The sequence below is a fragment of the Equus quagga genome, unplaced genomic scaffold (assembly GCF_021613505.1).
Source record: "Equus quagga isolate Etosha38 unplaced genomic scaffold, UCLA_HA_Equagga_1.0 153_RagTag, whole genome shotgun sequence".
Classification (NCBI taxonomy): Eukaryota; Metazoa; Chordata; class Mammalia; order Perissodactyla; family Equidae; genus Equus; species Equus quagga.
In genome coordinates this window covers 4,567,463-4,590,585 of record NW_025796915.1, presented here as the reverse complement: position 1 = coordinate 4,590,585, position 23,123 = coordinate 4,567,463, and the positions used below count along the sequence as shown (strand labels likewise).

The window sequence follows — 23,123 nt, the reverse complement described above, 5'->3', positions numbered from 1 at the left end:
CATCTGCCAACTTCTTCACTGATTGGGCACACACCATTACTGACTTACAAAATCACTCCAATTGCTGGGTATGTAGCAAGCTGTCTCTCTCTCTTCAACCATGGGGTTACCATGGCAGAAAGAGTTCTTTGGCATTCTTGCCTTTTTGTATTGCTTGTATATTCTACCTGTGCTCTTTACGGCTGTTGTGGTACATAGTTGCAATGCTCCTGTATGTCTCTGGCCCAAGGGAAACTGCAGAAGATGGCATGATAAAATTGTAAGGGCCATTCGGACACACGGAGGGTAGAGTATAGGGCCATAGCCCACACGCTGTATTACAACCATGTGTCCTTCCGGCCCTCTTCTGGGCAGGATGCCAACCAGCTGGGATCTGTAATGATCCAGGGCCTGGCCAAGCCAATCTTAACTTATCTCACTCAAAGAACATCACATCTTGAAGGAAGACAGAGCCCTTCCACGTGAGCTACTGTTCCTGGGAACACTAGTTGTACCAAGGACAGTTCCTCTTGGCAAGCACATAGCCTTTTGCTCCCATCTGTATAAGCAACCCTCTCTCTGCTCGTGGGAGCGGTAACTCCATCCAGCTGGCTGCCACTGGACACCCGAGTGGGTGCACAACTTCGTCCAGCCAGCCGCCACTGAACACTCCCCACCAGAAAGACCCAATAAACCCTTAAGTCTTGTATGCCATCTCAGGGTCTCTTCTTTGGTTTCTCTGCAATCTATCCTGCACAGCTTGCCCAACTGGGTATGCAACCAGACACCACCCAAACAAGATCTCATTTAGTGTTTCCTATCTCACTGAATGGTACCAATATTCTTATAGATGTGTAAGCCAGAAAATTAGGATTCATCCTTGTATCTCCTTCTTCCTCCTTGTTTCCCATTAAGCAAATCATTGCCAGGTCCTGTTGATTTTACCATCTAAATTTCTTTCTTTTTAAATATATCCATTACTCCCTATCAGTATGTCATCATTCTGGACAAAGCAGTAAACACCTTTCTCCTCAGGAGTACTACTACAGGCCCCAAACTCATCTTTCCACATTCACTCTTGCCTGCAGTGTTAGACAAAATCCTATAATGGCCCCAAGGTTCCCAAACCCTGGTGTACATGTTCTGTATAACCCCTCTCCTTAAGTGTAGGCAGGACTGTAAATATGATGCATTTCACTCCTGTAACTATCTAATGTTATATGATAAAGGCGAAGGGACTTTAAAGATATAATTATGGCCCAATATCAGCTAATTTTTTAGTCAGAGATTATTGTGGACAGAGCTGACTTAATCAGAGAAAGCTCTTAAAAAGGACTGAATCCTTTCATCAGATTCTCCTGCTGGCCTTGAAGAAGCAAACTGCCATAGTATGGACAGGAACATACGGCAGAAAATGGCAAGTAGACTCTAGCTGCTGAGAATGGCCCCTGACAGCCAACGGGAAATTGAGGATCTCAGTCCTAAAACTGTAAGCAACTGACTCCTATTGATAATCTGTGAACTTGGAAGAGGATGTTGAGTCTCAGATGAGATCACAGCTTTGATGGACATCTTGACTTCAGCCTGGTGAAACCCTGAGCAGAGGGTCTATCTAACCAGTGTCCAGACTGATGATCCATGGAAACTGCCAGATAATAAATCTGTGTTGTATTAAGTCACTAAGTTTGTTACACAGCTATAGAAAACAAATAAACTCTCCAACTGATTCTTCACACTGCTGCCAGAGTGCTCCTTTAAAAAAAAAAAAAAAAAAACACACTTTTTTCACTAAAAACATTTGAAAAGCTTTCCACTGCTCTTCAAATAAATATTAAAATCCTTAAGAACTACTCCTCATTTTACCCCTAATGCCTAGCACATTTCTGGGCATAAAGACGGTTTTCAAATATTTACTAAACAAACAAATAAATATACCAAACAAATGTAAACAAAAATAAAGCAGGGGCTACAAAAAGTTGAATTTGAAAATGTAAATAAAGAAATATTTTATAATGAAAAAAGTTGTGAACAAAATATAAAAGTACTAAACTTTTATGTAAAAGAAGGGCAAGATTCTTTAAAAGGTTTGGCTTTTTCTGTTGTTTAGAAAGGAGCTCTCAAAGTTGGAGACTATACAATACAATATAAGATACCTGACATAATGAAGAAATGTAGACTTGTACATACGGTTAGGAGGGACCTCAAAAAGTGGGATAAATTGATCAGTGTCAGCCTAGTAAGCATTCTTTACAGTTCAATCACTATTTCCCCATCTCTGTGTCTTCTAATCTCATATTCCTGTCCCATTTTTTTTAACTTTTTTTTTTTAGTTGTTAAAGGAAATTTCCTATTTGTTTTTGGTTATTTTTCAGCTTTTTTCCCGTCCTATTTTTACACTAACTGTCATAGTTTGATTTCTCATCACTTGCAGAAAATTACACTATAAAATAGTAGGTGTTTCAATAATTTTCCTACTCCTATACACCTGAGTATAATAATAATAATAATGATAATTACAATAACAATAATGGTTCACTATAGCAATAAATCTCACCTAGAAGGCTCACTATACAGATGATATTTAAAGCCATGGGACTGGGTGAGATAATCTGGACAAAGAATATAGAGAAGAAAAAACAAAGACTGTGTCCTAGGGCACCCCATCTTTTAGAGGTCAGGAAGAAAATAAAAGGCAAAAAGAAGTGAAAAGCAGTGGCCAACACTGAAAAAGTAAACAGAAGAGTATGATGTGCTAGAAGATAAGAAACTGTCAAAAAGGAATAATCGAGTCAAACACTGCTCATTTATAATTCTACCTATCATCTATTCACCTCATATTAATATGAAACTTAAGAATGATGAACAGATTAAGATCCTTGGGAAAAAATGTAAGTTTATTCCTTAAAATCACATTCCACTTTAAGTTTCCAAGTTGATGGAAAGCTCACAAATTTCAAGGGCACAGAAAATACTTCAATCAACGCTCTTTGTCGTTATTTTCCTTCTGTTAAGAGAAAGAACACAAACCCAAACTTCTAAGAAAGTTCAGCACACTTTGATATCAAAGAAAACTTATTCATACCTCTGCCAGCTTATATGGTAAAATAAGCTTTTCTCCCACTGTCACAGTCTTCCTTGTAACTAATGCTTCACATAGCATCTCTTCTTTAACCTACACAGCAGAAAAGTAAATTCAATATATAAGATTTATGACAATGGGTAGAATTATTTACTGAAAAGCCAAATAGAGACAAAAAATTTAATGAGATTAGCAAATATATAATAGAGAAAAAACAAAAAAGCAATACACTGGGCAATTTAAATATTGGCCAAAGCGGAATTTAAGTGTCCCAATCACTCCACTTCCCCTCACAAAAAAGAAAACAAAGGGTAAAGAAGACAGACGGGTCTTTTAAATTAAAGTTTTCTTTCTTATCATAATAGAGAAATATGTTTCATTGTACAGGATATAGAAAATATAGAACAGTACAAAAACAATTTTAAGACAATCAACCATAATCCCACAACCTGGAGACAGGACTAAAAAGTGACAACACTTCTTGAATTCCAGGAACATTACCATCGGTACTTATTTATGTTTCGGATGTTTACTTTTATTTACAGATGTTAAACCTAATGATAAAATTGATACTTACTTTCTTCTCACACTCTCTCTAGAGGCAAATACTATCATGAATTTGACTGGTATCATTTCAGTTCATTTTTATACACACACACACATATATATCAGACGTATTCATAAACACCATATTATATTGTCAAGTGTATCTAACTCCTATTTGTATGGTATCATATTGCTCATATGTTTTTGCGATCTAACTATGTTGATAATTTAGATGAAGCTTATTCATTTTAACGTCTATATAGCATCCCAGTATATAAATTACCAGTGTGTAATCCATTTTCCTACTTGTAGGCAATTACATTGTTTACAATTTTGCACTATTAGAAAATAAACTGCAGTGAATATTCTTGCATATGAGTTCAAGAGTTTCCCTAAAGTATATACCTAAAAGTGGAATTACTAGGTTGTAGTGTACACATTTTCAACTTTACAGGATATTGCCAAACTCCTGTACACAGTTTTCATCAATCTGCTCTCTCAGCAGCAGCACTGAGAAATGTGAGAGTTCCTATTTCTTCGAACCTTGACTATACCTAGTATTATCAGACTTTTGATTCTTGTTTTGATTTTTGCCATGCTGATGGACATGAAATAGTAAAACATGAGCATTTTACAAAAGCATCCATATATAATAAAGACAGAACCTCCATAGAATTTTATGTAGATAGTATGATATAAAACATCACAAGCAAAAAAGATTAGATTACAAGGAGAAACTGAGTTACAAAATGATAGAGTGAGGCATTACCCTGCCACTAGCAATTCATGATAGATAGATCATTTTTTGAAATATGAGTACATGATAAAGAAAGTACACCTTCTTTTCAAGCATCCATTGCTAAATTCTCAAATTCTAAAAAATGGAAATAATTTGAGGTATATTACCTTTACAAAACGCAGTAAAACCAAAAGTGAACAGCCAAAGTTTCAATATAAAACCTCAACCTTTCAGACATATTTAAAATACTTTGAGGAACAAAAACAAAATAATACTAATTACAGAAAAATGACAAAACTAAGGGAAAATATATGTGAAAAAAAAACACTGTCATATTGTGAGGTATATATTTCTACATTTAAGCAATTATTATTAAAAGTGAACACTTAAAAATAAATGGTCTACGCAGCAGACTCAAGAAATTTTTTTAAAGGAACAAACAAATGTAAGCTGGCAAGAACATGGAGCAAAAGTCACTTCCAGACATTTGTATAAATTGATACACCACTGCAGAGAATCATTTGTCAGTATCAGTAAAGCTCAATAGGTGTATATACCATATCCAAAAAGTTCGACTCCATGGACTATATCCAAGAATAATTCTCACACATTTTAACAAGGAGACGTACAAGAATGCCTATCATAGCACTATCTATAAATGGAAAATTACAAACAATTCAATGCCCACTAAAAAAGATAGATTATGTTTTATTCATACAATGCAATTATATACAGCAGCTAAAAAAAAAGAATCTAGACTATAAATCAGCATTGAAAAATCTCAAAAATATAATATGAAATGAAAAAGTCATGTTTTAGAATGATCCATACAGTATAATGTTTACATAAGTCTGAAAACATGCAGAACAAAACAAAATATTCTGTATGGAAATATCTATCTATTCTGAAAATAGAAAACAAGAATGGGAATGATAACCACCAAATTTATAATAGTGTGCACTTCTGGTGGGGGCAGAGTACATAACGGTATTCAATTATATGCAATGTATTATTGCTTGGGTGGAGTTGTGAGTACACAGGTGTTTATTATATCGTTTTCTATATACAGTGTGTGTTGAAAACATTTCATAATTTAACAGAGAAAAATGAAGAAAATGTTAAAAACAGAAATTAATACTAACAAGTAAGATGTAGAACTGATAAATCTAAAGCCCAATTATTTGAAAATAAGAAATGAAAGACAAATCTCACATAAATCAAAAGAACAAATTAAGAAACACAAACAGAAAGCTAACACCACAGAAAAATGTTTTAAACATTAACAGAATATTTTACAAAGAACACAAAAACAATAAATTTTAAACATTTAAGCAACACATGATTTCCTAGAAAAATACAAATTATCAAAATTAACTAAAGCAAGATTTGAAAATCTTAAAAACTTAGTTAACACAAAACAAACCAAAAGGACATCAAACACAGTTGGTCACAGAGTTGGTATCTCTCAAATCTTTAAGGAACATATTATTCTCTGCTAATGATTCTTCTCTTAAACGTAGGAAAAAACTTAAAAGGATGAAAAACTATCCAACTCATTTTTAGAAATTAGCTTAATGTTGGCACTAAAACCTGACAATGATTGTACACGGAGCCACACACATACACACAAATCATACAAAATACTCTAGTCCTGTTTATTATATTTGATAAACATCCTAAAGAAAATATTAATAAGTTTATGATATTTTAATCAGCTACCTCTATAATTTTCCAAATATTCTTAGTTGCACATATATGACATTTAAAATTAAAAAATAAACTTTATTAATACAAATAATTAGCAATGGGCTCAATATCCAATCTACAAAGTTTCTCATATTCACCTAATTGAGAAACTGATACATATGTTAAAAATCCCTCCTTTATATTGTTTCAAAAGATGTTAAAATATACTCAGATACATAAATCTGCTAAAAACTGAACAGTTTTTGTTAACAGTGATGGTTCTAATATCTCATAACAAAAACATGCTCCACAATTACCCAAATTAATCTATTGGAGCTTGTCCATCTTTCAATAATTTCACAACTATCTATCCCAAATAGAATTTAGTAAACAAAAGACTCCAAACATTCACCGTTGCTTGAGGTAACTACAAAAAAATAATGGGAAAAAAATCGAACCATTATTTATGAAACATTTGTTCTTAGAAACTAAGTCTCTATTTATCATTGAATTCAATCACTTTGGAAGGAGGGGCATTAAATTAAATCTTAACTAAAGAGTTTACATTTTAATTAAGCCACTTACTCTGCTTATCTTTGTTTTATCTCAACGAAAGCCTTAAGGTTGCCAAGTATTAGTATCAATTTTAAGCAATTAGAGGAGATCATCTTTAAAAATAATTTCTAAGAACTAACTATAGGCACAATACCATGATAGGTCCTATCAGATCTCTAGCTCCTCAACTCTGAAAACATCTTCTTTCTACTTATTACCAAACCTCCATTCCTAGAACCTGTCCAAACTACACCTAACAAAGAATTTAAGAAGCTTGGGTTCAAAGGTGAGATTTTCTATCAAATTACATTTGCTGTTAGTCTAACTTTCACACTGGTAAGCCCAATTCTCAGAATTGGATTTCCCCTTTTTATCACTACCTGAGTTTCTCTTTGAATTGCCTGACTTGCTCTGAGCAGTCTCTCACCAAAGAAGGAATACTGGACAAGGACCAAAAGCTTTAGTACTTGCTGAATGCTTGAACTTACAAGACCACTAGCCACAATGCCATGTACTGCCATAATACCAATGTCTGACTAAGATATCACCTGAAATGCCTAACAGAAATACCATCTGTTCTCTGACCCTCATGACCCCCAACATTTACAATTTTCAAATACCACACTCCTGGTAGAACTTCTTTCCAATGAGTGAGTATCGTTCCAATGCAAGGTACTCCCTTTCTCCTGTTCCTTCTGCCAGGCTAACTCATTCCATTAAAGTTAATAAGCAACACCCAGGCATGTGCAAAATAACAAACTCTGTAAGGTTAGAAAAATAAGGAAGAGGCATCCTTTGCTCTCAAAGAGCACTGCAACCTCATAATGGACACAAACTAGTAAACAATTAACTTTCTGCTACAAAACCAAAATTAAATTACGCTAAATAGAAGCAAATGTACTATGCTGATGGAGTCAGTTTAGACCATTTAATAAGGTTAAATCCCATGAAGTGGCACATGAACCAAGATTTGAAAGATGAGTAATATTTGAATAGAAAAAAAGCAGCCTATTCATTATTGCAAAATACTGGAAAGAACCAAGTTGTCTTTCAATAGGTAAATGGATAAACTGTGGTACACCAATACAATGGAATATTGTTGTCAGAATGTTACCCAGTAATAAAGAGCAATGAGCTACCAAGCCACGAAAAGACACAGATGAATCTTAAATGCATACTGCTAAGTGAAACAAATCAGTCTGAAAAGGCTACATACTGCATGACTCCAATTACGTTATATTCTGGAAAAGGAAAATCTACAAAGCTAGTAAAAAGATCAGGGGTTTTGGAGAAGAGGGTTGAATAGGTGAACCATAGAGGATTTTTAGGGCAGTGTAATTTTGTATGATACTGTAATGGAGGACATATGACATTAGCATTTGTCACAACCCATACAGCACAAAGAGTGAACTTCAATATATACAAATTTTTAGAAAATTATTTAAGACACTGGGGGATCCTAGGAAAGAATGCAGACAATGACAAGAGAATCTTACTGTATGACAAACATATGAAACAACCTCACTGAAGGGGGTGGGAGGAAAAGGTGCTGACCTAGATTTGGAAAGGAATGGAGTCTGTAAAACTAAAGGTAAAAGGAACCGCACATAAGCACTGTACTCGAGTTGATAAAGTCTTTTCCCACCTGGGTATGGGTTAACAATTCTACTACTACTAAACACGAATACTAGAATTGAATAATTAAGGAAATGAATAGTAGATGGTGGGAGACAGGTTCCTCATTGTTAGAATGGTAGTTTACAGATAAGCAAGGGGAAAAGCATAGAATGATAGATGTGATAACGGATTAGTTAGAAACATCATTATAGCCTCATGTTTATCTTTATATACATATAGATGGTTACATAAAGATATTTGTAGATATGTGAATATACACACATATATTTCCTTGCTCTGTCAGATGGGAGGGCCTATAAAAACCAACACCTCTTTTAATATGAATCTAGCAAGATAAGAAGTTAGTGGGGAAAATATGAGAAATCATCACTCCAGGAAGAAAGATTAAGGTAATAAAAACCTTGATATGGGAAGAAGCATGATGAGAGATGAAGACCTTTGGTTCTGATTTGGCCACGAAGAAAGAAAAAGTAGCACCCTTTCTCTCCGTCCAGATAGCCCATCTTCAAATAAAATAATCTAAACAAAATCTTAGTATGAGAAGATAGCTCAAATACAGAAGGGGAAAAACAAGCAAAGGCCTAGAACATTATACAATCTAGAATGAAATATTCACCCTATCCAGCAAATTCAGGGGTTATGGATATCTGGGGAAAGGCAAGGCAGGAGAGAAAATCCAAATCTTCTACAGATTCTGGTACACTATGTAGCAAAAAATCCCATCTTTTGGAGAAACACCATTAATAAAAAGCATTAACCCATCTACACTCTCAAAATAGTTATACAAAATAAAAACTGAGAAGTCATGCAGTATTTGAAATGAAAACTTAGATGTAATCACTCACTTCTAATAATTCTGAGACAATAGGCAGAATTTCAGGATTACAGATATCTATGGAGTCATCCCGGTATGTCTTCTTTTTATAACAGATATTACCCAAATGTAGTATTGCTGAGAGAAGAGAGAAAATCCTGCGAAAATAAAACCACAAATTATGGCTTGCTTTTGTGCATTCTCTAAGCTTATTTCATTCTAAAATTCTAATCAAGCAAATTAATCAGTACAAATATGAAGTATTTAATCTTTAGAAAAAGAAGAAACACAGGAATAATAACTATAATAACTAAAATTTATTGAGCATTTCCTCTGTCAGGCACTGTGCAAAGTGCTTTACATAACTTTACTTTCAGTATTGTATCACGTATCAGACATAGCTGTTTGAAGGGGACTTTTGCTATTCATCTGAATCTGCTGTAGTTTGAAAAGTTCATGCCTTTCTAAATGCTTTTCATCCTGCCTGGAATGCCCTTTCCCTACAGTGTCTATTTCAGATCTACTCAATCAGAATCTTTAAAGGAAAGGCCTTGGAATCTGTAATTTTTAATCAAGTAGACTAGGTGATTTTTTTATTACTCGTTATATTTAAGAAGTGTTCTCCTACATCATATTATGGTGTAATATCGATAAATATTGTATATTTAGTATACTGATAGATGCTTTTTAAAAAACAGTATAAGGCCATTAGGGAATATTATCTAATATTAGGCCTCTACTGTGAAACATCTACATCTGGACCCTCCCTTCTGTTCTCCCCTCCTGTCTCAGAGGAACACGTGCCCCTCCTCCAAGCACAAACTAATCCCTCCACTTGTGCTCTACATCCCAGGAACTCCAGTTTACTCAGGAACATTTATATACCTACTTCCTGTCTTTCACCTGAACCTATAAGAACTTTCTATCAAAATAATCTCACGTTTACTTCTCTCTTATTTTAAACAATCTGTCCTAGATCCACATCTTCTCCTTCCTTTCACAAACAAGCCTATTGAAATGTTAACTTATACTCCTGTCGTCACTTTGTTATTCCCTATTTACTATCAGATTCTGGCATCTACCACCCACTGAAGTGTCTCACAGAGGTTACCAAAGACCTCTAAGTAACTAAGAAAAATATATTGTTTTTAACTTACCTCACATCTCAGAGGTATTTTTAACACAACTGAACACTCCATCTAAAGCCCTTCCTGGAACTCCATGTATACACACATCTTTGTGCCTTGTCCAGTACTTCCATAGGATAAATCTGTTCTACTCATGAAATTTTTACTATGTGTTTTCCTAAAATTAATAAGTATTCTAAATAAAACAAAAATATTGACTTAGGGGGCTGGCCCCATGGCCGAGTGGTTAAGTTCGCACATTCCGCTGCAGGCGGCCCAGTGTTTTGTTGGTTTGAATCCTGGGCGTGGACATGACACTGCTCATCAAACCACGTTGAGGCAGCATCCCACGTGCCACAACTAGAAGGAGCCACAATGAAGAATATACAACTATGTACTGGGGGGCTTTGAGGATAAAAAGGAAAAAAATAAAATCTTAAAAAAAAAAAATATTGACTTAGGAAGCTAATATATATACTTTCAGATATACAGTATCTAATTTATAGGTCTCGTTTTTCAAATAATTTAAAATTTTTAAATGTTTGAATCATTAACATGACTCAAAAAAATACAAGTAAATTATAAAGGAATAATTCATAAAAGTATTCTGGGTTAAATCAAAGAGTAAACTCAGTATCAATAAACATTATAAACTCTAATGGAATGGGGCCAGCTCTGGTGGCCTAGTGCTTAAGTTCGGCGCACTCCACTTCAGCAGCCCAGGATCAGTTCCCAGGCAAGGACCTAACACCACTTGCAGCCACACTGTGGTGGTGATCCACATACAAAATAGAGGAAGACTGGCAACAGATATTAGCTCAAGGCAAATCTTTCTCAGGGAAAAAAGAAAAAACTAATGGAAAACAAAAGACATAAAAACACAAACTCACGGCCCATTTTTTAAAAACTACTTTTAGTAGTAGTTTATATGGTTTCTAAATTACATTGTTTCAAAATTTGGGGTTCAAAAATCAGCACATCAGTGTTTTCTCACACACAAATATGTGATGCAAAGTCTTCAGGAATAATAAATGTCACATAAACAATTTAATATACTATAGTATAAAAAAAGTATAAATAGTATAAATAGGAGTAAGAATCTCTGTTCTCAAAAGCTTATAATCTTCCATAAGGAAATAACAATAAATAACTATACTATAGGGCAGGATATCTTAAAATACAGAAAATAGAAACAAACACAGTTAAGGAAAATTTCATTAAAAAGGTAGGATATGAACAGTACTCTAAAGCAAAAAGGTTTCAATTCACATGCCAAATTTTAGGTTGCCTGCAAGGTTGTGTTAAGAGAGATTCTGGGCTAGATCTAAGTGCAGTAGAAAATAACATTGTGATTTATTAGCAGAGTCAATAGTGGTCACAGGAGAGGCGAACAGTAGTATACATGATATGCTCTCTATCCAAAAATTGAAAGTTATTTGAATGAGTGGAAAGGAGATGAAAATCATTCCTTCATGGAATAGGGAAAATAATGAATGTTCAGAATACAACATAATGTTTTAGATAACACCATCTAGTTAAAATACAAACCCTGTGCTAGGGAATATCTGAAGATAATATCTAAGGGATAGAGAAGGGTCTAATTGAAGACCTGGCTACTAGGAACATATTGTTTCCTGTGGTTTCCAACATGAGATATAGTCACATAAGACTCTTTCACATGATAGGTGCATGATAAGTAAACACTGTATTTCCAACTTATGTTACCTACAAAAAGTGAAATGAAGTTTCACTATTACTTAATACATAGACTGGCACTTCAGTCTATATGTCAGTCTGGCAGGTGTCACATGAGGTAAATGAGATATCCTGAAGGAAGAACGAGGGTATTACACCTCATGGAGTAATTGACAGAGGTACTCTCATTTATTTAGTAACTTCCAGTGAATTGTAGTTTGTCACCAATTAAATTGGTTTGCATACTTACATATTATCTTATTTGGTTTTAACTTATCTTTCATAAAAAGATCCGGGCAAAGAATCTGCCAATCGAAGATTCATACCAATGATATAATCACAAGCAAACAAGAAAATGGCAGGACTAATATTCTCCTACTCCTGGTACAAGATTAAAAGTTGACAATATAGGGGCCGGCCCCATGGCCGAGTGGTTAAGTTCGCATGCTCCGCTGCAGTGGCCCAGGGCTTCACTGGTTCAGATCCTGGGCAGGGACATGGCACCACTCATCAGGCCACGCTGAGGCGGCGTCCCATGTGCCACAACTAGAAGGACCCACAACTAAATTAGCTGTAAATTATACAACTAGGTACTGGGGGGGATTTGGGAAGAAAAAGCAGAAAGAAAAAACAAAGAAGAAGATTGGCAACAGTTGTTAGCTCAGGTGGCAATCTTTAAAAAAAAAAAAGTTGAGAATATAATCAGAACTGAAATATTTATCAACACTAATTCCCTCCTCAAAAAAGTTATATGTTACTACATTCTTCTGGTGACAGTCAAGATTTTAAATATTTTGTTTTATTTTAAATATATTTTAAATATAATATACTTCATCCTTATCTCATTTCTCTTTTACTTATATTTACAATGAACAAAATACGGTTCATACAATAGTACAGACATAAATTTACAGGGAAAATACATGGAAAATTAGGTTTTACTGAGAGGTATCCATGCCTTAACAAGATCAGAGATCACTGACATAAAAAAACAAGACCTATAACACTTTAAATAGCGTTATAAAGCAACAGTTTTTAAGTAAGGTCCCTGGATAGGCTTCAGGGGTACAATGAACGCTTGCAATTACATGCAAATGTTTATGGATGTACATTTTACAGGAAGAAGAGCTCTAGTTTTCAAAAGATTCTCAAAGAATTTATGACCAAAAAAAAGCAATTCAAAACAACTCTTTTAGAAAAATAAATTTTGTGAGCAATGCTTAAGATAGAGGAGGCACTGGATCAGGAACATCAGTTAGAAAATTGTTTAAAAGGACCGAGGAAGAGGAATTTTTTGAAACATACATCATGACTTGTTCTCCACTAAGGGTATAAGAATACAACAAATAAACTCACTGTCTTCGTGTCTTGGGAAGAAATCCTACCATTTCCATAGCCAGTTGTAAGCGTTCAAAGTCATGCCTCAAATCTTCCCCCTCCACTGTGAAGCAATCCTGTTTAAGAAAAAAGGGGGGAAAAATCAAGACTACCCATTGAAAAGTAACATAAGCCACTAGAGAAATAAAGTAATTTTAGATGAGAACACCCATGTGTAAAAATCACAGTTGGTGAATATTTAGACATCATCAAATTCATTAGACATCTTATCTTACTACAGATATGCAAACTAAACACATACCTACCAAAATACCAGTAAGTTACCTTTTTTCTCCCTTACACAATCACCAAGGCAAGGATCTCAACAGTAACTTAAGATAAAGAGCTAGCAATACTTATAAACTCTTCTAATACCAAGTTTGATTCTGAGTGGTTCTGAAGAGTTTTGGAGATCCAAAGTATTTAAGAGGGTTCAATACCACAAACCAATGCTATTTACTCAACAAATATTTAATGAATGCCTACCCACATGCAAGGCACTGAACTAGATCCTGGGACACAAAAACAAATTTTAGAAGAGGCAGTAATTTAGCTGAGAAGTGGAGCCTAGATTTGTATAATATAGAGATGTTTATGGTACACAGATATGAGATATAATATAAATAGTTCCTAATGAAATAATATAAACAACATGGTAACCATTCTGCAAAAGAAAGAAGTATATGTGAAAGTATAAAAACCTGCACAGAACAGACATCACATGAGTCAGTAAAAACAGCTGTGGATAAACCCATAAAAAAATATTATGGTTTTTTTTTTTTTTAAGGAAGATTAGCCCTGAGCTAACATCTGCTGCCAATTCTCCTCTTTTTTGCTGAGGAAGACTGGCCCTGAGCTAACATCCGTGCCCATCTTCCTCTACTTTATATGTGGGACGCCTACCACAGCATGGCTTGCCAAGTGGTGCCATGTCTGCACTCGGAATCTGAACTGGCGAACCCCGGGCCGCCAAAGCAGAACGTGCACACTTAACCGCTGCACCACTGGGCCAGCCCAAAATATTTCATTTTTAGAGTAACCCTTGCATTTTAGTTCCCAAAAAACACGATCTGTACACATAATCTAAATCTTTAAAATAATAAATAAGTACTTAAGTCTCTTTACTCTATGTTCTCACAGTCCCTTACACTTACATTTTCAAAAACCTCCTCACACATATTTACTTTTTTAATGCCTATCTTCCTATGGAATGTTGCATCAAGTACTTAGTAAACACATGGACTGTTATTTGTCTTATTCACTGCAGATCTCCAGCACTGAGTAAGTGAGCCAAGAATACAGTGGATAATTACTGACGTAAACACACAATCATTGACTTACTGAATTAAATGAAACATTCCTTTTTGAGAAATAAAGAAACTGCTCATTCATTTTTTTTAAAAGTATTTATCGAGTATCTACGATGTACAACCCCCTCAGGCACTGGAAGAATGAGTTAATGAATATATCTAAATATAAAGTTTACAATTAAATACTAAATTTTAGAACGCTGTTAAAAATATTTTTATTCTCTATATAGAAAGGTACACACACATAGTTTAAAATTTCAAATTCACTTCAAGAAAAGTTCTTTCTGAAAATCCATTCATTTAATTTTCTGCCTATAAAATTTGGACTAAGCAATTTTAAAACATATTTCTACAGACATGCCCATGTCCTACTACTCACTAAAAAATTTTAAGTTAACACATTCTTCTTTTATCTATAGCAAAGCTTTTTTTTTTTTTTGAGGAAGATTAGCCCTGAGCTAACATCTGTTGCCAATCCCCCTCTTTTTGCTGAGGAAGACTGGCCCTGAGCTAACAGCCGTGTCCATCTTCCTCTACTTTATATGTGGGACGCCTGCCACAGCATGGCTTGCCAAGCGGTGCCATGCCCGCACCCAGGATCCAAAACAGCAAACCCCAGGCCACCAAAGCGTAACATGCAAACTTAACCGCTGTGCCACGGGGCCAACCCCTATAGAAAAGCTTTTTAAAAGGCTCTTGATTCTCTTCTCCCCCAAACCACAAACAACTCATTCACTCTATGATTTGGTTAATATTTTTCTATAACAAATAAGTGAGGGGGGAAAAAAGTTATGTTTCCACTCAATAATACAGCAATGAATCTCATAACTGACAGTGTTCTTATCTGCCCCCAAAATGAATAAAACAACGTATATAAAATACTGAGAAAGTAAATTGAAAGAAGCACTAAAATATACATTTATATTTGCTGTTATCCACAATCGAATGTTCTTCAGAAATACAAAGTGGTCTTAACAAACACCAAAATCATAATTTATTTTCAAAAACATGTACTGATGACCTTAACTGTTTCCCTGATGATAACAGTATTAGAAAAGCTAGGGATGGTTAATCTACCAAACCAGAAATATCCTTACCTTAATTTGGGTTAATTTGGGTTCCCACAGAAGTAGACCTTGAAACCAGGATTCAGCATAAGTAGTAAGGGAATGGGAAAAGAAATAGGGAAAGCAGTGTAGCCTAAACAGGGTTCACTATTAAAGTACCTACCACAGTGGGTAAGTAGAGTTTAATCCCAAAGTAATCTCTGGGAAACAGGGTAAAACACAGAGAGATAAGAAAGCTGGACCATTTGTATGTCATCTCCCATCACTGGCTGAGGATTTCTACAGATAGGGGGAGGGAGTTGTTAATTCCTATGCTCTTCCAGGGGGCCATGCTAGAGCACAAAGGCCTTCCAGAGTTCTAAGAAAAGTCTTCAGACACCAAGCTGCAAATACTGGCTGTTGGAGGTCACTCAGAGAACAACGAAATGGTAAGGTTCAAAGAATAAGGCAGGGAACTAACCAATAACTGCCACAAACCTTTCCACCGGAAAAAGATAGCTGGTTCCTCTTGCCCAACTCAGCTCTAGCTGTAGTCTTGCTTGATAACATGCCACTGCACACTCCCAACAAACACACCAAAATGTTCTTTCATGCTATGAGCCTTTTTTTCCCTTTGTGTGGAATGATGAGAACCCTTTCTCATTTACAAGTGCCTACGATAAGCCTGGCAGGTAGTAGGCATTTGACATGGGTATGAGGGAGAGAAAGTAAAGGGTAGAGTCAAATTATACATTTCTTTTGTCTGTATTTCCTAGAATGGTATTTAGAAAAATCATACTTTTTTATAACTTCAAGTTGACAGTACAGGACATAAATAAGAATAATTGACTTTGAGAGTTAGTAAAGATGCCAGAGATCATTTAAGGAAAAGAATATAAAGAACAGAGGCTTCACTGGAATCCCAGTAACATTACTAACTTGCTTCAACACAATGGGGGAAGCCACTTAAATTTTAAGTCATTGCTGCTTCTTGTGAGAAAGGTAATCATACTAACTCCAACCAGTGGTTTTATAATGATCAAATATAATATGGATGTTAAAGTGGTTTTTAAATGGAAAAATATATGCAAAGTAAGTTTTGCTGCATGCAGAGACCTCATATTGGACTGACAGACGATGAGGAGTAAAGCCACAAAGGCAGTATTTGAGAGAATGACCATGAACTTAACAGACTACAAGGGAATGGAGGTAAGAGTCTTTATGCTGTAGAAATACTTAAAATAAGGAGAATAGAAACATTATAGATTCAAAGGATTCTACCCAAGTTGCATCAGGATCCCTGAAAGCACTGCAGCAGGTCTACCTCATGGGAAAACAGGTTGCCAGGTACTCTACAGATGGTTGGGTTCCTGTAAAGGTAGTGATGACCAGGGTGAGAGCTTGGTCTCAACAGGATAATAAGTTCTAATCCCTCTGCAGCATAGTGGACATGGTAGTGTTCTGAGACTATCACTTACTGTAATAATTCTCATTAAATCTCTGCCCGATAGATGGACCCTTAAACCACTCAAACCTTGGTTCAGATAAATAAAAAAATTAGGTGAGACTAACCTTTTACATAAAAGTTATTGAGAACTAGCTTTAAGGTAAAATTATTTGAATAGATTATTACCATATAAGAAGAGAAATCAGTATGTACCAAACATCTTCGACTTATCAGACACTATGAAAGTCACCTGACACATATAATCTCACTAAATCCCCAAAACACAAGAAGATAATTATATGTATGTATATATAATTATATGTAAATTTCTAGGGAAGAAAATAGACACAGAGGTTAAATAACTTGCCTAAATAACAAGGATGGCCAAACCAAAATCTATCCAATTCTAAATCCTCTGCTATCTCCTAGGCAACATTAGTTGCTTCATCTTATTTAACAGAACAACCCTTAAAAGGTATTAAGTCACCATATAGTGGGCAACAACAGGTCCCTTATTAAATGCAATTTTCTCACTATAGTGCCCCTTGGGATCAATTACATAAAATGTACGATAAGTAATACAGCACAAATGGCAAAACAGACCTTAACAATCCTCTCTTCCCATAATGCTAGTCACATAAGTTCTAACAACTCAGACGGAAATAAAGTTTAGTTTGCCCCCAAATTTACCATGAGGAGTTAAGAGGAAAGAATAAACCAGAAGATCTTCAGAGTGACTGGTTGTTTCATTAATTAACTCCTGAGACAAAAGCAGAAATTAATCAAAGTTCAAACTATAATAGATTTGAAAACAATAAATGGGAAGAAAGCGATGAAAGTAATGTTAAGAGAGTAGCAGAGTATGGCTACAAAGTTCTTCCAAAAGGAAAAGATGAATGATGATGATTTCAATGATAGCAGCAATGGTAGGAACATTTATTGTGCACTTACTAAGTATTAAGTACTCTATCAAGCTGTTTATATGCATTGTCTAATTTAATACTCACAAAAGTTAAAGACATTATCCCCTTAAACAGATGATGGAAACAAAAGAATTAAGTGACCTGCTCAGGTTCTCAAAACTAGGAAGTGGATGAACTAGAATTCAAGTCAGAGCCCAAATGCTTAAGCATTAACTTAGAGACTGCCTCTAAACAACAGCAGATGAGTTCACAGTTTCATGTTAAGCTCTAAACAGGCAACCAAATCTTATATTTGCCATACAAGTTTCCCTGTCTCCTTCCTACTTCCCAATGAGGCACGGTCACTTGGTATAGGAAGTGAAACATGGAAGCTTCTCAAGTGGCAAAACAGTATAAAATTTTTCTCCAATATTTATCTGAATCTATAAATTGAAATGTCTAAAATTTATGTTCCAAAATCTAAAATCTGAAACCATAAATTACTTGATTTACTACGAAATGTTCATGCAATTAAACTTTGCCTGAAGGAAGAAATTAATATCCATAATTACTGATCCTTCTCAACTCTAAAATAGGCCAGTTTTATAATTAATGAAGTATGTAATCACATACAGTAAAAAATTAAAGTAATGGTTATTTAAAGAAAGGACTAAGACACGATATGTTTCCAGGAGGAACAGTTAATAAATTAGTTCATTAGTTAATTAATAGATATAGATAAGTGCATGTTTTCAGCCTTTTTTTTTACATCTGACCTAATTGCAAACTGAAGTGAAAGATTTTTTGTGCTCTTTCTATGATTACAAATTTGTCCTTATAAAATGTAAGAAATAAAGCTAAATTTACCTACTCAAATTATACTACATCATATATGCCCTTAAATCATTCAATTTAAAACATATAATCTTATTTATAGGAATTTCAATTCTTAATTTGTGGAAAATTATATAAAGGCTATAGCCTCTCTTGCTGTTAAAAAAAAAAATGAAAGAAAAAATATACATGTATTCATTTTGTGAAAAGACTGTTACATTGATTGTTAAATTGATACATATCACTTTTTAAAATAATAGTACTAGGGACTGGCCCCATGGCCGAGTGGTTAGGTTCACGCGCTCCGCTGCAGGCGGCCCAGTGTTTCATTGGTTTGAATTCTGGGCGCAGACATGGCACTGCTCATCATACCACATGCCACAACTAGAAGGACCCACAACGAAGAATATACAACTATGTACTGGGGGGCTTTGGGGAGAAAAAGAAAAATTTTTTAAAAAAAATCTTACAAAAAAATCTAAATCTAAAATAATAGTACTATTCATAATATGTGGGTAATGAAACTACTAAAAATTAACTGAAAAAATAAATGTCAAGAAAAAACTACAGTTCATAAGGATCCACATCAATGCTCAAAAATCAGGAATGCAATCAATTTGTTTGTCAAAGTACGTAGTGAACAGACTAAACATTTAGCAACAAAAAATATTCAAAAAAGTAAACTGACTGCTTTTTAACCAACAAACCATAGACATACAGACAAATCAATTTGAAGAAATTAAATATTGACTTCTCCTTTCCTAGATTCTTTATTAGTATTTCTGCTGATTTTCTAAGTCATGAGATAGATGCAAACAAGCAAGGTGAGGATCCTTTAACAGGAACACAGAATAGTTAGGTACTTGTACTGACCGGCTCAGAGTCATAGCAATAATCATCCCAGCTCTGTCTGAGGGGTTTCTTTGTTATCTGAAAGTAAGGCAGATTAGTTAGGTAGAAGTAATGGTTATCACACTTTTCTAATCACCTCTTAGATGTAAGTGTTGAGGAAGGATTGCTGTTATCCAAAGAAAGTTGTTTTGTATAGCAGCATAAAACAAGAAACAATTACGTAAACATTCAGATTCTGGGAGATCATTATAATCAATCATATCTGCTATTGTCCAGTGACTCTGAGATTTACATTAACTGCTGGGTCCCATATCTATGAATAATGATCTTATGACAAGAATATGTATAGTATGGCCACTGATTACAAAAAGATGTGGAAAACAATAATAAACTCTAGATTTCTCTAATACTAACAACTATCAGCTCATTTATGGGCAGTTACTACTTTTTAAAAAGGAAAATATTTAATCAACCAAATATAATGCAAATAAACATGCAAGGGGAAAAACTCAAACTATGACAACTATTTTTCTAACCTACTTCATTCTATACAGTAAAAATACCCAGAATTATACCAGAAAATTATGTTCTGAATAATTTCGAAGTTCTCCATATATTAATACAGAGTTATGTTAGTTTATATAAACATGTAGTTTCAAAATTAAGAAATATCACTTATACAGCATGCTGTATATCTTGGGAGAGGTCTAAGATGTTACTTTCACAACCCTAAGTACAGACTACAATCTTTGAGTCATCATCAATGTGCTAATTTGCTTATAAAACCTTCGTACAGATTTTTCAAATTATCATACGTGAATTTTTTTCCAGACATTACATTTTGCCTCAAATGATTAAAAAATAAAGGGAGACAATCTGTTATTTAAGTGATCTACTGTCACACCAATTCTATTAATATTCTAGAATTTTTGTTAATATGAGGAATAAGAAAATTACAGAAACCAATGTAATGAAAAGTGAGAATTGCTCATTATTACGGAAGTGAATTTTGAGTTTCAAGGAAAGATACAAATTCTCTAATAAATCATTTCTTTTGATGAATTTCACATTGAATGTTTAAAGGGATCACTCACTAAAATATTAAAATAGTCATACTCTAAGTCCTTATCATAATGTCATGCAAAGAAGTACATGTATTAGACTTCAAAACATGCAAATAAGGTTTCAAGTAATCCCTTGCAAGGACATTAATCATTAGTTACATTTAACATGCTGTGGTCTACAAAAGGTAAACCACTTGGGAATGAGTAAAGCATTTTTCTAACATGGAGGTACGTATAAACAACTTATTACTCTCTTAAAGTGTCTCACAAAAAGCAAAAGGCACACAAATAACTAGTCTTTTACAACACATATGAGAGTAAAAGTAATTTTGAAATTTGACAATTACATCACATATATTTTTAGACTGCATGTATGAAAATGCTAAACAACCAAAAGGACCTACAACTAGAATATACAACCATGAACTGGGGGCTCTAGGGAGAAGAAGTAGAAAAAGAAAGAAAGAAAAAGATTGGCAACAGATGTTAGCTTGGGTGCCAATCTTAAAAAAAAAGAAAAGAAAAGAAAATGCTAGTTAATAGCCATTACCAGGTTTGAAAACAAAGAATGCTACAATAAACTTTCTCTCAAGAGGTAAAATTTAATAATGCCCTACATTTCAAAATGCTTTTCATGAACTCTCACCTGATTGAGATAATGATATTCTTCTGGTTGTTTAAGATGGAATGCTAATCTCTCTTCTTCACTTGCTCCTGCCAGGAGGTAATAGAATACATGATAGTTCCTGTTGGAAATAAAGAAGTATGATTTTATAATGCACATGATCTATGGTTATCATTGAACAAGAAAAAAAGCAAACATTAATTAGTAAATGTTTCAGCCTTGCCTCAGTTTTTTAATACAAAGATGATAAATTCAATATTTAAGTACTCCTTCAAAATAGAATGATGTTTTGGATGCTGAGTTCAAAAGAGGGGGATGAAGGCAGTGATGCGGCAAAGTTAAGGCCTCCGAAAATTCTCTCCTCCATAAAACCAATTAGAAAACTGGCAAATTTGTCAGAATCAGCTTTTTCAGAACTCTGGAAGTTAACCAAAAGCTTACAGCAATCCAGGGAGTCTTTACACAAGAAAAATAGCTAAATCTCAGTAAAAATGGCAACCTTTGTGGCCTTTTATCTTGCCTTATTCCACCTCCTGCTCACCAGCTCCACGATAGCCTTCAAACCAACAGCTTATAATGATGAACATCAGAAGGCTGGTAGCCTCCAAGAAGGGCAGACCAAAGTTAGAGTTTGTTCAGAGAATCATTCCTAAGAAATATCATTATTTGTACTGTCTGGTGGTTACCTGGAAGAAGCCACATTCAAAACTGTCTTTATTTAACCTGACTCAGAGTTAGCCCAGTGTGAAAATCTTTTCCCCCAGGGCATGCAGAAAACAATTACGGACAACTGAAAACGTCAGCTGCCTGAAGTGGTGGATAAATGTTGGGGCAAACAATAAACTAACCAAAAAAATTAAAGGGAAAAGCTAGTAATTGAGATCTCCACACAGGTGTTGAAAAGCTCCAATACATTCCTGGAAATCTAGAAGGCCATGTGCACGTATCAGCCTGTGTGCATGTCCAGGGCAGCATGTCCATTCAGCAAAGACCAGAGGAAGTACAAAGCTCTCACCTCTGGCTAACCTGTACAAACAGGAAGTAAAGGCTAAGTCACAATTATAAAATACCTACCTGAGTGTTAAGGCATGGCCCAATACATATAAGGAGCCCCACATCAAGAATTTAAGGAAATCTCTGTTTAATCATTACCTGACAACCAAGCTAACCAAGCAGATACTCCAGTGGCCACACTCAAAAAAAAGAGACTTCATGAAAGTAGCTCAGAAAAGTTGTAACACAAACAGCAGGAACAAAAACAATCACCATAAACCGTGAGAGTGGGAGAATCTCATTTCCAGAGCTGCCACATGATTATTTAAAATGGCCAATTTTCAACAAAAACATTAAGAGGCATGCAAAGAAAGCATAGCGCATACAAAAGAGAAAAAACAATCAATAGTAACTGTTTTTTGGGGGGAGGGGGGTTTAAAGATTTTATTTTTCCTTTTTCTCCCCAAAGCCCCCTGGTACATAGTTGTGCATTTTTAGTTGTGAGTCCCTCTAGTTGTGGCATGTCGGACGCTGCCTCAGCATGGCTTGATGAGTGGTGCCATGTCCATGCCCAGGATCCGAACCGTTGAAACCCTGGGCCACCAAAGCAGACTGTGTGAACTTAACCACTCAGCCACAGGGCCGGCCCCACGTTTTTTTTAAAGATTTTAATAGTAACTGTTCTTGAAGAAGCCCAAACATTAGACTTATAAGACTTTTAATCAGTTGTTTTAAATACATTCAAAGAACTAAAGGAAATCATGTTTAAAGAACTAAAGGAGAGTATGAAATCACATCTATCATATCAAATAAAG

The 23,123-nt window shown here is 34.8% G+C and overlaps 1 protein-coding gene across 6 annotated transcripts in view; it reads right to left on the bottom strand.

The window, feature by feature from the left end:
- The window catches only part of LOC124233049 (unconventional myosin-IXa), a 289,642-nt gene that overhangs the window by 187,324 nt on the left and 79,195 nt on the right, over positions 1 to 23,123 (bottom strand). For 5 of the 6 annotated variants that reach the window (XR_006886963.1, XM_046650076.1, XM_046650077.1 and 2 more), the window contains exons 5-9: positions 21,337 to 21,436; positions 19,648 to 19,704; positions 13,215 to 13,312; positions 9,068 to 9,194; positions 3,062 to 3,151 (exon numbers count right to left, since the gene is read on the bottom strand). Coding sequence is in view for 5 of the 6 variants with exons in the window: in XM_046650076.1 (XP_046506032.1) it covers positions 3,062 to 3,151; positions 9,068 to 9,194; positions 13,215 to 13,312; positions 19,648 to 19,704; positions 21,337 to 21,436 (472 nt within the window). In the remaining variant the exon portion in view is untranslated. The remainder of the gene's footprint in view (positions 1 to 3,061; positions 3,152 to 9,067; positions 9,195 to 13,214; positions 13,313 to 19,647; positions 19,705 to 21,336; positions 21,437 to 23,123) is intronic. The other variant, XM_046650078.1, reaches the window with a different exon arrangement.